At 36.7% G+C, this 12595-nt stretch overlaps 1 protein-coding gene across 1 annotated transcript; it reads right to left on the bottom strand.

Annotated features, from left to right (window-relative positions):
- Positions 1-6698: 6698 nt before the first annotated feature.
- ccr7 (C-C motif chemokine receptor 7) lies at positions 6699-10465 on the bottom strand. Its single transcript, XM_039689020.2, has 3 exons — positions 9869-10465; positions 9615-9655; positions 6699-8212 (listed from the first exon to the last, which is right to left on the bottom strand). The coding sequence occupies exons 1-3, from the start codon at positions 9882-9884 to the stop codon at positions 7160-7162; spliced, it is 1110 nt and encodes a 369-aa protein (XP_039544954.2). The 5' UTR covers positions 9885-10465; the 3' UTR covers positions 6699-7159.
- Between the last annotated feature and the right edge of the window lie 2130 nt (positions 10466-12595).

Raw genomic sequence — 12595 nt, forward strand, 5'->3', positions numbered from 1 at the left:
CTCATTCCGACGAATCTGGTAACGGTCCCGCAGCTGTTCTCCTGAAGATCCATCTATGGAGTTGTGACAGACAAGTGCATTTAAAGAGATAATCGGGTTAGATAAAGCGCAGTTGAGAGTCTGGAAACGTGGTTTATACATATTGCACATATATACATAGGATATATGACCGTCATCGGCATTTAATTATGAAACGGGATAGAGAAAACAGAACGAGTTTGACCTTGGCGTATTTTTTTTTTTTTTTTTGTTAAATACGATGGTCACAAAAATATCAGTGATGGAAATATTTGACAATCTTAGAAATAGTAATTGCGACTAAATATTATTTTCCAGTTATTAAAAAGGGGTTATTTAAAACTTAAAATCTGTAATTTTATGTTTAAATAATTCATGAAAAACTATGGTTACCCCGAAAACAAGATTTAACGAGTTTCAAATGTACCTGTTACTCAAACATTGAAATGCGCCTCCTCCTACACAGGCAACGTCACGTGAATTTTTACTGCGTGACTGGAATTTCATTACGGCAGCACATCCAGTCACAGTTCTTGTTCTTGGTTAAATGGGCATGCAAATAAAGTCTTTAGAACATGTTTCAAGTTTCCTGGTGTTTCCCTTTCAACAAATGAAGCTGACAGACAGGTGACTCATGAAGGCTATAATTACAGTGGTGTACGTACGTTCACGTGACTGACAGGAAAGAAAAATGACATGTCGTGCCAGACGTACATGTTAATAAATCATAACTGTGCAACTTCTCATGAAGATTACCTGTTTACAATTTCTCAAGGAGAACTGCTGGTAACACTTTACAATAAGTTTCATTATTTAATATATTAACTAACATATGAACTAACCATGAGCAATGCATTCGTTACTGTATTTGTTAATCTTTCTTAATGTTAGTTAATAAAAATAAAGCTGTTCATTGTTTGTTCATGTTAGTTCACAGTGAGTTAACTAATGTTACCAGGATTTTAATGATAGTTAATGATAATACTAATATCAACTGAGATTAGTAAATGCCATATAAGTGCAGTTCATTAGCTAACTAATGTTAACTATGAACCTTATTGTGAAGTGTTACCGAACTGCTTGAAAATGTGCTTTCATTTGAAAAATACAATAAAAATACACATAGGCTATCTGTGTATCTTAACTGATCCCAACCTTCCTTACTACAAATACAACCCACATTACACATGAACCTTATTAAATTTGATTTAAACTCATGTGATCAGTACTTAGTGGAAATTCACCCTGTGGATTTTCTAAATGCATGTTGCCTAGATCTTGTGCACAGTTTGTGGATGTTTAATTCTTAAAAAAAAAACGATCAGACCTTGAAATAACTTGACCTTCCAGTGAAAATAATAGACTTCCAGCAGGTTAGCCCCAATGTAACTTACAGAACACATAGATGATTTGTCATGTCATTTGTGACATGTAATAACCATAATATATGCAGACTCTGATTGACAAATTAAGACTGCTCTGAGCCACCTCTAAATTCAGTGTAAAGATGCAACTTCACATAAAAAGCATATTATGCAATCTGCTCCCTCGGTCTCACTGATTTTTGCCTGGTGCAACATGTTCCTGGATTCTTGATCCTGGAAGTTGGAACAACATTCAACTCCAAAAATGTAGTGCGAATCCTATACCCCTAAACCTAACCCTACCCATAACTCATCCCTAAAATCAGAGGGGAATCATAGATGAATAACAGTGATTTAGAAGCACCTAATCCTGGTTGTAATCCTAAACTTGACATAACTGTAAAACCGTCTCTCAAATCTGGTTGCTTGTTTGAAATGTTGTTCCAGGATCAACAAAGATGTTTGTTTCTCAACAAAGGTGGGAAATTAACACCAGCAACAAGCATTTTTATTTGCAGGCAAGTTATCTTTCCTGATTGTTATTTTTGCACCCACATAATGTTTTGTATAGCTTACTAATTGAGGAGAGATAATCAGTTTAGTTGAAGAGCTTAACAAACACCAAGATCCCACTTTCTAAAGTGGTGAAGGCGTCCAGGAGGTATCCGGAACAGATGCCCGAGCCACCTCAGCTGACCCCTCTTGATGTGGAGGAGCAGCGGCTCTACACTGAGCTCCTCCCGAGTGTCCGAGCTTCTCACTCTATCTCTAAGGGATCGCCCAGCCACCCTGCAGAGAAAGCACATTTGCGCCGCTTGTATCCGGGATCTTGTCCTTTCGGTCATGACCCACAGCTCATGACCATAGGTGAGAATAGGAACATATTGACCGGTAAATCGAGAGCTGAGCCGCCTTCTTCACCACAAAAGGCCAGTACATCGACTGCAGAAGCTGCACCGATCCATCTGTCAATCTCCCGTTCCATCCTTCCCTCACTCGTGAACAAAACCCCAACTTAAACTCCTCCACTTGAGGCAGGATCTCTCCACCAACCTGAAGTGGGCAAGCCACCCTTTTCCGAGTGAGGACCATGGCCTCGGATTTGGAGGTGAATTTCATCTCAGCCGACTTTCGTTCATCTTCGGAACACAAATACAGATTTTTGAGGAAATATGAAAGCTTTTTGTCCCTCCTTTGAAAGCTATATATGCAACTACCACACGTGCTGCGTAACACAAGAATGAACCTCATTGGTTCTCGCATGTTAAGTGAACATTGACTAGTTTTACAATCTCTTTATGAACTTTTTGAAGGGTCAAAGTGGTAGTTGCGTAGCTGTCAATGGAGGGAAAGAAAGCTCTTAGATTTAATAAAAAAAGATCTTTATTTGTGTTCCAAAGATGAATGAAAGTCTTAAGGGTTTGGAAATACATGAGTTTGAGTAGGCCTAATTAATGACAGAATTTTCATTTTTGGATGAACTAACCCTTAAAGAGATCCATGACATGTAGCCAAATATCTGACTTTTTCAAATGTAAAAATTAAATGGTTATCGAGTCTCACATCTATCGCAAACACCACTAACAGTCAGAACAAACTTTCTTACTGCATACCGCTGAACTCAATTCACTGCTGCCCTTGTTACCAAGACAACAAGCCAATTGTGAATGGTTCCCATAGCAACAGAACATAAATCATTGCTTTTGAAGCCATGTTCTTTTTAGCATGTCTTCTCTCCTAACTAGCTGTCATAGCATGATTATCCTCTCTACTGCTGGCAAATTTACACATACCTCTGGGGAAACCTAGTCAGTCTATTAATACAGCATCTGAGATATTGGTGTTGATTCTGTTCACACAGACATCACGCAGATGACCTTTGGTTATTTATATATACAGTTTTTGTCCATGTAATTGTTTTTCTGGCCTTAAGATTCAAGAAGGCATACAATTCTGAAACATTGCTTAAAATATGAATCTTTTAGCTCCTACTGTAGGTTTAGGGGTGACTATGTCCTTCCCATAAGATAATTCCCTAGTGTTGCTTGCTGCACTTCCTCGACCGCCAACACATTTAACAGTTTCCTGTGTTCTGTCCTCTCATGTGTTGCTGTTTGCAGAAGGACGGCGACCCCTGCTGCTCATGTTTAGAACTGTCTGGATCGTAATGTGCTCAATTAATTCTCAGTGTCAAGATAGTTTAATGCAAGAGCGTGCTCTAGTGGCGGCATATAAGAACTGCAGAACAGAGTGTAATATATTCATAGGATATAAGCGATTTTTATAATAGATTATCTGTTAAGATAATACATTTTCTGCCAAAAATAGGCTATGTTACAACTGTTGGATGTTTTAGATAGCTATAGTTGCTATCTGTAGGCTATTTTTATTATTAATATATCAAATGGGGATCTGTCAAACTGTAAAAAATGTACTGTCAAACTGATAAGGTTTTGGGTGCTTAAAGGAGTAGTTCACTTAAAAAAAAAAAAAAAAAACTTTTACTCACCCCATGTCATCCAAGATATTCATGTTATTCTTTCTTCAGTCGAAAAGAACTTTTTTGATGAAAACATTCCAGGATTTTTCTCCATACTGCACTGTACTGGGCACCAAAAGGGCAAGGTCCAAAAGGCAGTTTCAGTGCAAAATGCAAACTGTTTAAAGGGCTTTAAACGATTCCAGACGACGAATAAGGGTCTTATCAAGCGAAACGATAGTTTAAGATAACAAAGTTTAAATTTATAAGCTCAAATGCTCGCCTTGTTCTGTTCTGTGAAGCGCGTTCGTGACTCTCCTGTTCAAACTCGTTCATCAAAATGAACAAATCTTTTCTCGAGTCATTTGATTCATTCAACGAACAAAATGAACATATTGACTCGGAAAAAGATTCGTTCATTTTGATAAACAAGTTCGAACAGGAGAGTCACACAGAACAGAGCAAGGCAACCATTTGAGCTTATAAAACTTAAACTTTGTTATTAAATAATTTTATTTTTTAAATGAGCGATCGTTTCGCTTGATAAGACCCTTATTCATCGTCCGGTGTCGTTTAAACCCCTTTGAACAGTTTGAACTGAAATTGTCTTTTGGACCTTGAACCGTTTCAAATGCTCATGGAGGTATTAGAGTATCAGCAAATGTTTTTTTTTTTTTTTTTTTTTAAAGTGAACTACTCCTTTAAATAATATGAAATGCTTGCTGTTATGTTTTAACCAACTATGCATGTGGATGATAAAAGACGATTAATAAAAATAAATAAAAAATAAATAAAAAAGTAACAAAACAAAAAAAAAACCTCAGTAACTGTCTAGTCGCCTATCCTGGAATAATATTTAGTATTATTAACCTAACATTTAGCTGCAAAGGCTGACTCTTCTTGCATTATATAATGAATTGGAAATCATAGTTTTCTTAAAACCATTGTATTCTGGTATTTATGTAACTGTTACAGGCAATGTCTGTGTTTGGAATCTGAGAGGTGACGGAGTCTCTGACCCATGTCAGGAAGTAGCCTAACAGTGTTAACTCATTTAGCCTGGCTAAATATGTGCTTGTTTTGTAATTGATCAAGTGTTATATTTTGAAGAAAGAGATTTGCCATGTTGTCTGCTCTTCTCATGATAATAGCTGTATGAGAAATGTAGACAACAGTGTCTACGGTCATGAAGGTCGATAACATACATGTATCCACTTGGCATGTGTACTTCTTTTTAGGGTTTAGCACTCAGCACTACAGGGGTTGGAATGAAAGTGAGCTAATAACATTATATAGATTACATATGTGTGGTCACTGATTTTACATTTCATCAGTAAGAGCAGATCTATATTCAAAACGACAATTGTGACAATTGGGTGACGCACATTATATCCCCTGTAGATGGTGATATCGCTTCTTTTGTAGCAGAAATAAACTGATTTTAGAAAACGCTAGGTGCAATGCAAAATGTAAGGAGTAATTGCATTACACATAACACATGTTTTGGAGTAAGACTATAAGACTATAGTTGTACATATCTTTAAAACTAAAACTAGTCTCTATGAGACTATCTGTCCCTGATGAGAAGAGTCCTTCCAGAATTTATGACTTATCTGTGACCCTTACCAAAGTTTCTTACGTATGTGTCAAATATGGTATCTCTTATAAACCTATTTGTGTAAAGAACAGAATATCATGTTTGGATGCTGCTAGATTGTTAACTTGAACTAGAAATGCATCCTCTGATTATCCACATGACTAGTAGGCTACTAAGTGTTGTTTCTGTATCGTAAGTTGTTTTGAAGCTGGATCCTCTTACTCATTTTATACAGCCTATGAAAGTGTGGAGAACTTTGTCTTCAGTTAATTCTCTGTCATCTAATTGAACTTCAACTTTACTCCTGGTCTTCATTATTGACTCATGGTCAGCATATTAGTCTATGTGGTCTAATCGTAATTCCCCTATACAATGTGCAAAAAAAAAAAAAAAAAAAAAAATCGCAAAATAAAACAGCAGCAGCAACAACAAAAAAGACAAGCTCCTTAAATGCCAATTCATGTATCCTGAGAAGAATAAAACCAGACAAATACATTAGCTAATATATATATTTCTGAATAAGCCATTTTTTCATTTTGTTTTAACGTTGATCTGTCATACCTGGAGAAAGCAGTATCACTCTGACACCTTGAGAAGAATCCCCCAAAAAAGTGTGACAACTCTCAACTTTGCTCATGGGTATTTCAGACAGGCTGTCAAAAGCCAATAACAGAGGAACCAAAGATGAATTCGCTCATTCTCTCCTTTTCATTCTGAAGATGAACGAAAGTCTTACCAGGGACAACATGAGGGTGCGTAATTACTGACTGAATTTTCATTTTTGGATGAACTATCCCTTTAAAGCCTCTGGGACTTGCATTATTTATCTCAATTTGTGACCAAATGTTTGGCCAGTATCTTTAAAATGAATCAATGAAAATGAAATCGCAGGACGATCGCAGGATTTTCTGCATGCAGGACATTTTAAGTGTAACAGACTAACTCACCACAACCACATTCGTAGTAGATACTGTGACCACAGACAATGAGTGAATGTCTTCCTCACAACTGGTATAGAGGGTGACAAAACCATAAGATGAAAGAGTTAACAATGCTTGCATTCTATGTTGGTATTTCTAACTATGTTTCCCCTTCACATGATGTTCGAGACTTATTTTAAGGTGACTTGTTTTGTGAAACTAACCAAATAGATGACGGGTGACGCTATTTTGATGTGCAGAATATGTGAAGCTAACGGAAATGGTATTACACACAAAGCAACTTGAGTCTTGAGTTGATATTTATTTTTTGGGATTTATTCAGTTTTAAAACAACTCTGACAAATAATAAAGAAGAAGGCATGTTTTAAAGAGCCATTTCACCATAAAAAAGAATTATGCGGCTTATTTAATGGACAGTCAGCATAACTTCTTCAAAAAAGTCTTATTTTCAAAGTCTCAGTACATTAAATATAGACAAACTGATGCTGAAAACAAGATATTGAAGACAACATGGCTATAAATCACAAAGAGTAAAAATTCTCTCAAAGGGAAATCAAAAACAAGAAGTGAAAAGCATATTGTTACAAAGCAGGAAGAAATTTTTGTACAATAATACTGCATGGCAAAATTTGCAGTATGTCACCATTCAGTCCTCCACAGGCGTTTTTTCTCTAAATGCTTAAGCATTTAGCTTAGCTTATGAAGCAATTTACCACTGTAACTGAAACTGGCAAAACTTTTCTCAAGCATATAAGAGCATTCAGGGCGAAAACGTCGTGGTGGTCTCGGTGTCCAGGCCGACAGAAGATCTCCGTTTACCGCAGTGGGTGTACATGAGGTGGCTCTTTTTGAGACATCCCAAGTCTTTCAATAGCTTCAGGAGATCATTGCGAAACTTGACCCCAATGAAGGCGTACAGGAATGGGTTCACGCAGCAGCGCAAAAAGGCCACGGCCCTGGTCACATCCATGGCGTAAAGACGACTGTTGTCGTTGGTGCAGTCCGTTGTTTCCTGAGTGGTCACTCCCATGACTACATTGTAGGGTAGTTGGCTGAACACAAAGACAGCCACCACTGCAATGATAACCTTGAAGGCTTTATTCCTCTCAAAGTTCTTGGCTTGGACCAGGGTCTTGATGATACAGATGTAACAGAATCCAATGACGATCGCTGGAAGAATAAAACCCAGGACCATCTGACTTACCAGCATCTTAATGCGGTAGTCCTCATAGTTGCTGCCATTTGCTACACAGGTGCCATTGACGTTGACTTCAGAGAACACCATGTCAGGTATTGAAAAGATCACCGCCATCACCCATGTAACCAGAGAAGATACCTGTCCATAATAGACCGCACTGGAGCGACAGCGATGAGCAGAGACGGCCTTGGTTATGGAGAAATAGCGATCTACGCTGATACAGGTGAGAAGGAACATGCCACTGAAGAAGCTGACCTTGTAGATGGTGAACATGGCCTTGCATGGATACAGACCCAAATGCCACTTGCTCATGAAACTAGCTGCCCAGAAGGGGAGCGAAATCGCAAACAGCAGGTCGGCCATGGCTAGGTTGAGCAAGTAGACGTCAGTCATCGTCTTCAGCCTCTTGAAGTAAAGGTAGGTTAGGATGACCAGAACGTTCCCCACAAGAGCCAGGAGACAGATGATGGTGTAGATGGTGGGCAGGAACCAGCTGCGGAAGCTACGGTTTAAGCCTTTTTCGCAAAGGAATTCATGACCACTGTAATCCACCTCACTGGTAGACTCATAATCCGTTGTGGATTGGTATTCAGTGGTCTCATTGGACCAACTTTTCTGAAATAAAGATAATGCAGAAGCTTCACAAAAACCTTCCAAGGAATCAGTTACTCAGCATAAGGTGCCATTATAATATAAATGTACAACCACAATAAAGTCTGAAATCTGTGCATGGTTCCTGTTTAGAGCTGAAATGTAGTTAAATGTGCATTAAAAGGTGTTCAGAGAAATAACTAGACCTCCAGAAGATTCAGAAATAGTTCATTTGTTCACATTAGTTAATTAAAGGAGTAGTTCACATTAAAAAAAAAAAAACTTTTGCTGATAATTTACTCACCCCCATGTCATCCAAGATGTCCATGTCTTTCTTTCTTCAGTCGAAAAGAAATTCAGGTTTTTGATGAAAACATTCCGGGATTTTCTCCATATAATGGACTTCATTGGGAACCAAACGGTTCAAGGTTTCAGTGAAAAGACAGTTTCATTGCAAACTGTTCAAAGGGCTTTAAACGACACCAGACGATGAATAAGGGTCTTATCTAGCGAAACGACCAGTCATTTAAAAAATAAATAAGTTTTATAAGCACAAATGCTCGCCTTGCTCTGTGTTCTGTGATGATCGTTCGTGACTCTAACGTTCAAAATCAAAATGAACAAATCTTTTTTCCAGTCATGACCCGAAGGGTCCTAAGACCCTTATTCATCGTCTGGTGTCGTTTAAAGCCCTTTGAACAGTTTGCAGTTTGCACTGAAACTGTATTTTAGACCTTGAACCGTTTGGTTCCCAATGAAGTCCTTTATATGGAGAAAATCCTGGAATGTTTTCATCAAAAACCTTAATTTCTTTTCAACTGAAGAAAGAAAGACGTGGACATCTTGGATGACATGGGGGTGAGTAAATTATCAGCAAAAGATAAGATTTTTTTTTTTTTTTAAAGTGAACTACTCCTTTAATATTAGTTAACATGAACTATCAATGAAAAATACTTCTAAAGAATTTAATAATGTTAATTTTTGACTTTTATTAATACATTATTAAAATCAAAATTTGTATATGTCCATATTTAATGGACCTGAGGTGACATTGACATGTTAACTAACGTTAGAAAAGATTATTAAATACTGTAATAAATGTATTTGCACACTGTTAGTTTAGTTTACTAGTGATATTATTTTCTAATGGAACCTCATTGTAAAGTGTTACAGATTTTCTTTCTTCTGTATGGTCACAGAAGATGTCAGAACGACAGATTCAGTCACCATTCACTTCCACTCTATGCAAAACGGGTGCATTAAAAGTGAGTTATTTTTGTCATTTTGCCTAAAATCTCCTTTTGTGTTAAATATATGATATATAAATTATGACAGAAATTTCATTGTTGGGTATAATATGCCTCTGGAATTTGAGGTAAAATTTAAATGTGAGTGCAGTTGTTCCTGTTTTAATCAATGAAATTACCTTTATGTGACACGACCATATCAGCAACACAGGACAAAAAACTGTCAAAAATGAAAAAAAGACAGTGTTTCAGAGAGTACACATAAAGATAACCTTCCTTCATAGAAAGGCATGTAGAAGGGTTAAAGCGAATTCATTAAAGCTAATGGATCACTTCTCTTCTGTGACCACATCCTCTACATTTTTTAAAGATTTGCAAAGCTATTTATTTATATTTCAACGGTGCAATTGAGCAAATAAAGTGAGATGCTTACCGGTAAATGCATGCATGATTTCAGCTGACTTTCTCTTTGAATGTTTCACCAGGACTGCAAACAACAGTGAATACGAGAGCTCTGTTTCACGCTGTGTTAAAAAGGTGAAGCACCACTTTTAACTCTGAAGCCAAGACCAGAGGAAAGGGTTTTTACCACAGCCTGCACTGTTTCAAGAAAAACAACACCTGCCTTACCTTTGCACAACCATTCCATCTAATTCAAATTAAACCAAACATTAATAATTGAAAACAAAATGTATTTTTTATCATCACTGTCTGCTTATAATTTCAATTTTAAATTCTTAAACACTGCGTCATAATAAGTGAATTTTGAAAATATGATAGCCATATTTATCCGGTAAAGTATAATATAGGCCTATACAATAATGTGACATGCGGTAAAACTGCTTTTACACAATGTGATTCAACAGAATCTACAGTAAATGATGACCCACCTGTATTACTGCATGGCACATTGCAGCCAGGTTACAGCAACACTAAAATATACTGTAAAATGTTCCCGCTCAAACAAAACTACCCAGAATGCAATGTAAATTACGGTATTTTACTGTAATATTGAAATGCAGCATTGTGCTGTAGATTTTTACTGTACTGTAGGCCTACTGCTAAATCTACAGCGACATTTAACAGTGCAGAATAGATATAATTATCCACTAGAATCTTATTGAATGATAAGAAAGCATGATTGTTGTAAAGTATCCCACCACAGCATGCCTTTCTTCTTGACTATTCAGCGCAGTCTCATCCCAAGACGTCATATAACTGACGTCTTGGGACGTCTTTTGACCATACGTCAACATCCGCCTTTTTAGGGTACCCTTAAACGTTGGTTAGATAACGATCCAGGCCGTCATACAACTGACGCTTTACATGTTAGCTTTTATTTAGGCTAACATGCTTTTCCCCACTATTCTGTTATTTGAAGTTCCCTGTCCTCAACCACTTGTTACTCCAACCCCCCCTCCCCCCTCCACCCCAGAGTTTCAACTTTGCACAGGTAAACGCACACTGCTGCACGTGTGCAGTTGTGGGTTTGTGTGTGTTGTTGCCAGGAAAGAAACCTAAGCAGGAAGACGTGTTTCGGCCACAACTCAGGTGATTTGCATGGTAAAGGAACTGCTGCACTTCACCCACACAAACTGAATAAACCTCAGTTGGTACGATCACCTGTACACTTACCTGTTTATTCAAAAACCATTGGTGTTTTTTTTATTTATTTATTTAATTACTTATAAGTGACTTAAGTTTGAGCAGAATCTTTAAAAAAAGACTTTTATGCTAAAAAATAAAGAACGTGTAAATTATTATTATTTTTTTTTGTCTTACAGAATTCGATGAAACATAATTTGTCCAAATGCATCGGATTAAAAAGAAAATGTAAAATGGTTCATGTCATGAAAATATATATGAAATTTACTTTTTTTTTTACAGCTAGACAAATAAAGGTTAAGCACAAAAAAAATTTGATAATCCGAGAAAAATGAAAAAGAGAATCTAAGCAAAGGCGAGAGAATTTGTACTGTTTAAAACTGTTTAAAAAACTGTTTAAAAGCAGGTCATATAGATTGTTTACAGCTATCAAGCTTTGAGTTTCATCAAAAAGAGATCAAAGAGTAAGAGAGAGAAAAGGAACACACAACCCCCCACCCCAAAATCACAAAGAAAGCAAAACGCAGATGAAAGTTCCTGAGTAAAAAAAAACAACAAATGTCGTTAGCTTAAATGGAAAGTTTGTCAAAGTGCATGCAAGCAAGCTTGCACTATGTGACCACTGTAGTATATATCTCTATATATGTGTCGTTAAAATTAATAGAAGTTGAGATGAATATTTGCCTGTGGTTTTAACAAAAACAGGAAGATCTAACCTATCAAAACCACAATACATTATCTTATGGTACGTCAAATGGTGCAGGAAATTAAAACCCCACCTGAAGCAACCCAAGATCTTATTGCTGATTTCACTTTGCATAAAAAGCATAAAGGAAGATCAGAAATTTCATTTCCTTTAAATTTTTTTTATCTTATTAACCAGGATATAGCTATTAAAATATATAGTGATGTTTTATGTTATGCTTAATAGAGAGCAACAGTTGGGTTCTGGAAGTAAAAACTATTCTGTATTATTTCAACTTAGTTTTAAAATAATCGGAATAGTGAAAAACTTAATTGTTTTTCATGTTGCTGTACTGACTATTCCACCAATCAGAGATTTGAAACAAGCTAAATGCATCAAAAGAACTCTTTAGCTCTGATGCTGTACCTCTTATAGCCTATTCAAGTCGGTCTATTTACGCTCTCAAAATAATTATATATTTCAACATATGCATATTTTGCAATAAAAAAATAAATAAAATATAGGCAACACTATACAACTGGGTTCATTTGTTAACATTAGTTAATGTATTAACATGAACTAACCATGAGAAATACATTTGTTACTGTTTTTGTTCATCTTTGTTGACGTTAGTTAACGTGCTGGTCTGAGTATTTCACAATCTGCTCTGGGATTTTCACACACAACCATTTCTAGGGTTAACATAATGGTGTGAAAAGGGAAAAACATCATCCCAAGACGTCATATAACTGACGTCTTGGGACGTCTTTTGACCATATGTCAACATCCGCCTTTTTAGGGTACCCTTAAACGTCGGTTAGATGACGTTATCGGATCCTATCCCTATATCCCAGACCTAAACCTACCCCT

The sequence above is a fragment of the Pimephales promelas genome, chromosome 8, assembly GCF_988280905.1.
Source record: "Pimephales promelas chromosome 8, fPimPro1.hap1.1, whole genome shotgun sequence".
Taxonomy (NCBI): Eukaryota; Metazoa; Chordata; class Actinopteri; order Cypriniformes; family Leuciscidae; genus Pimephales; species Pimephales promelas.

Coding starts and splice junctions, on each gene's coding strand:
- ccr7 (XM_039689020.2), bottom strand. Junction 8,213..9,614: donor TATGGTCGTGTCACATAAAG/GTAATTTCATTG, acceptor TCTTTATTTCAG/AAAAGTTGGTCCAATGAGAC.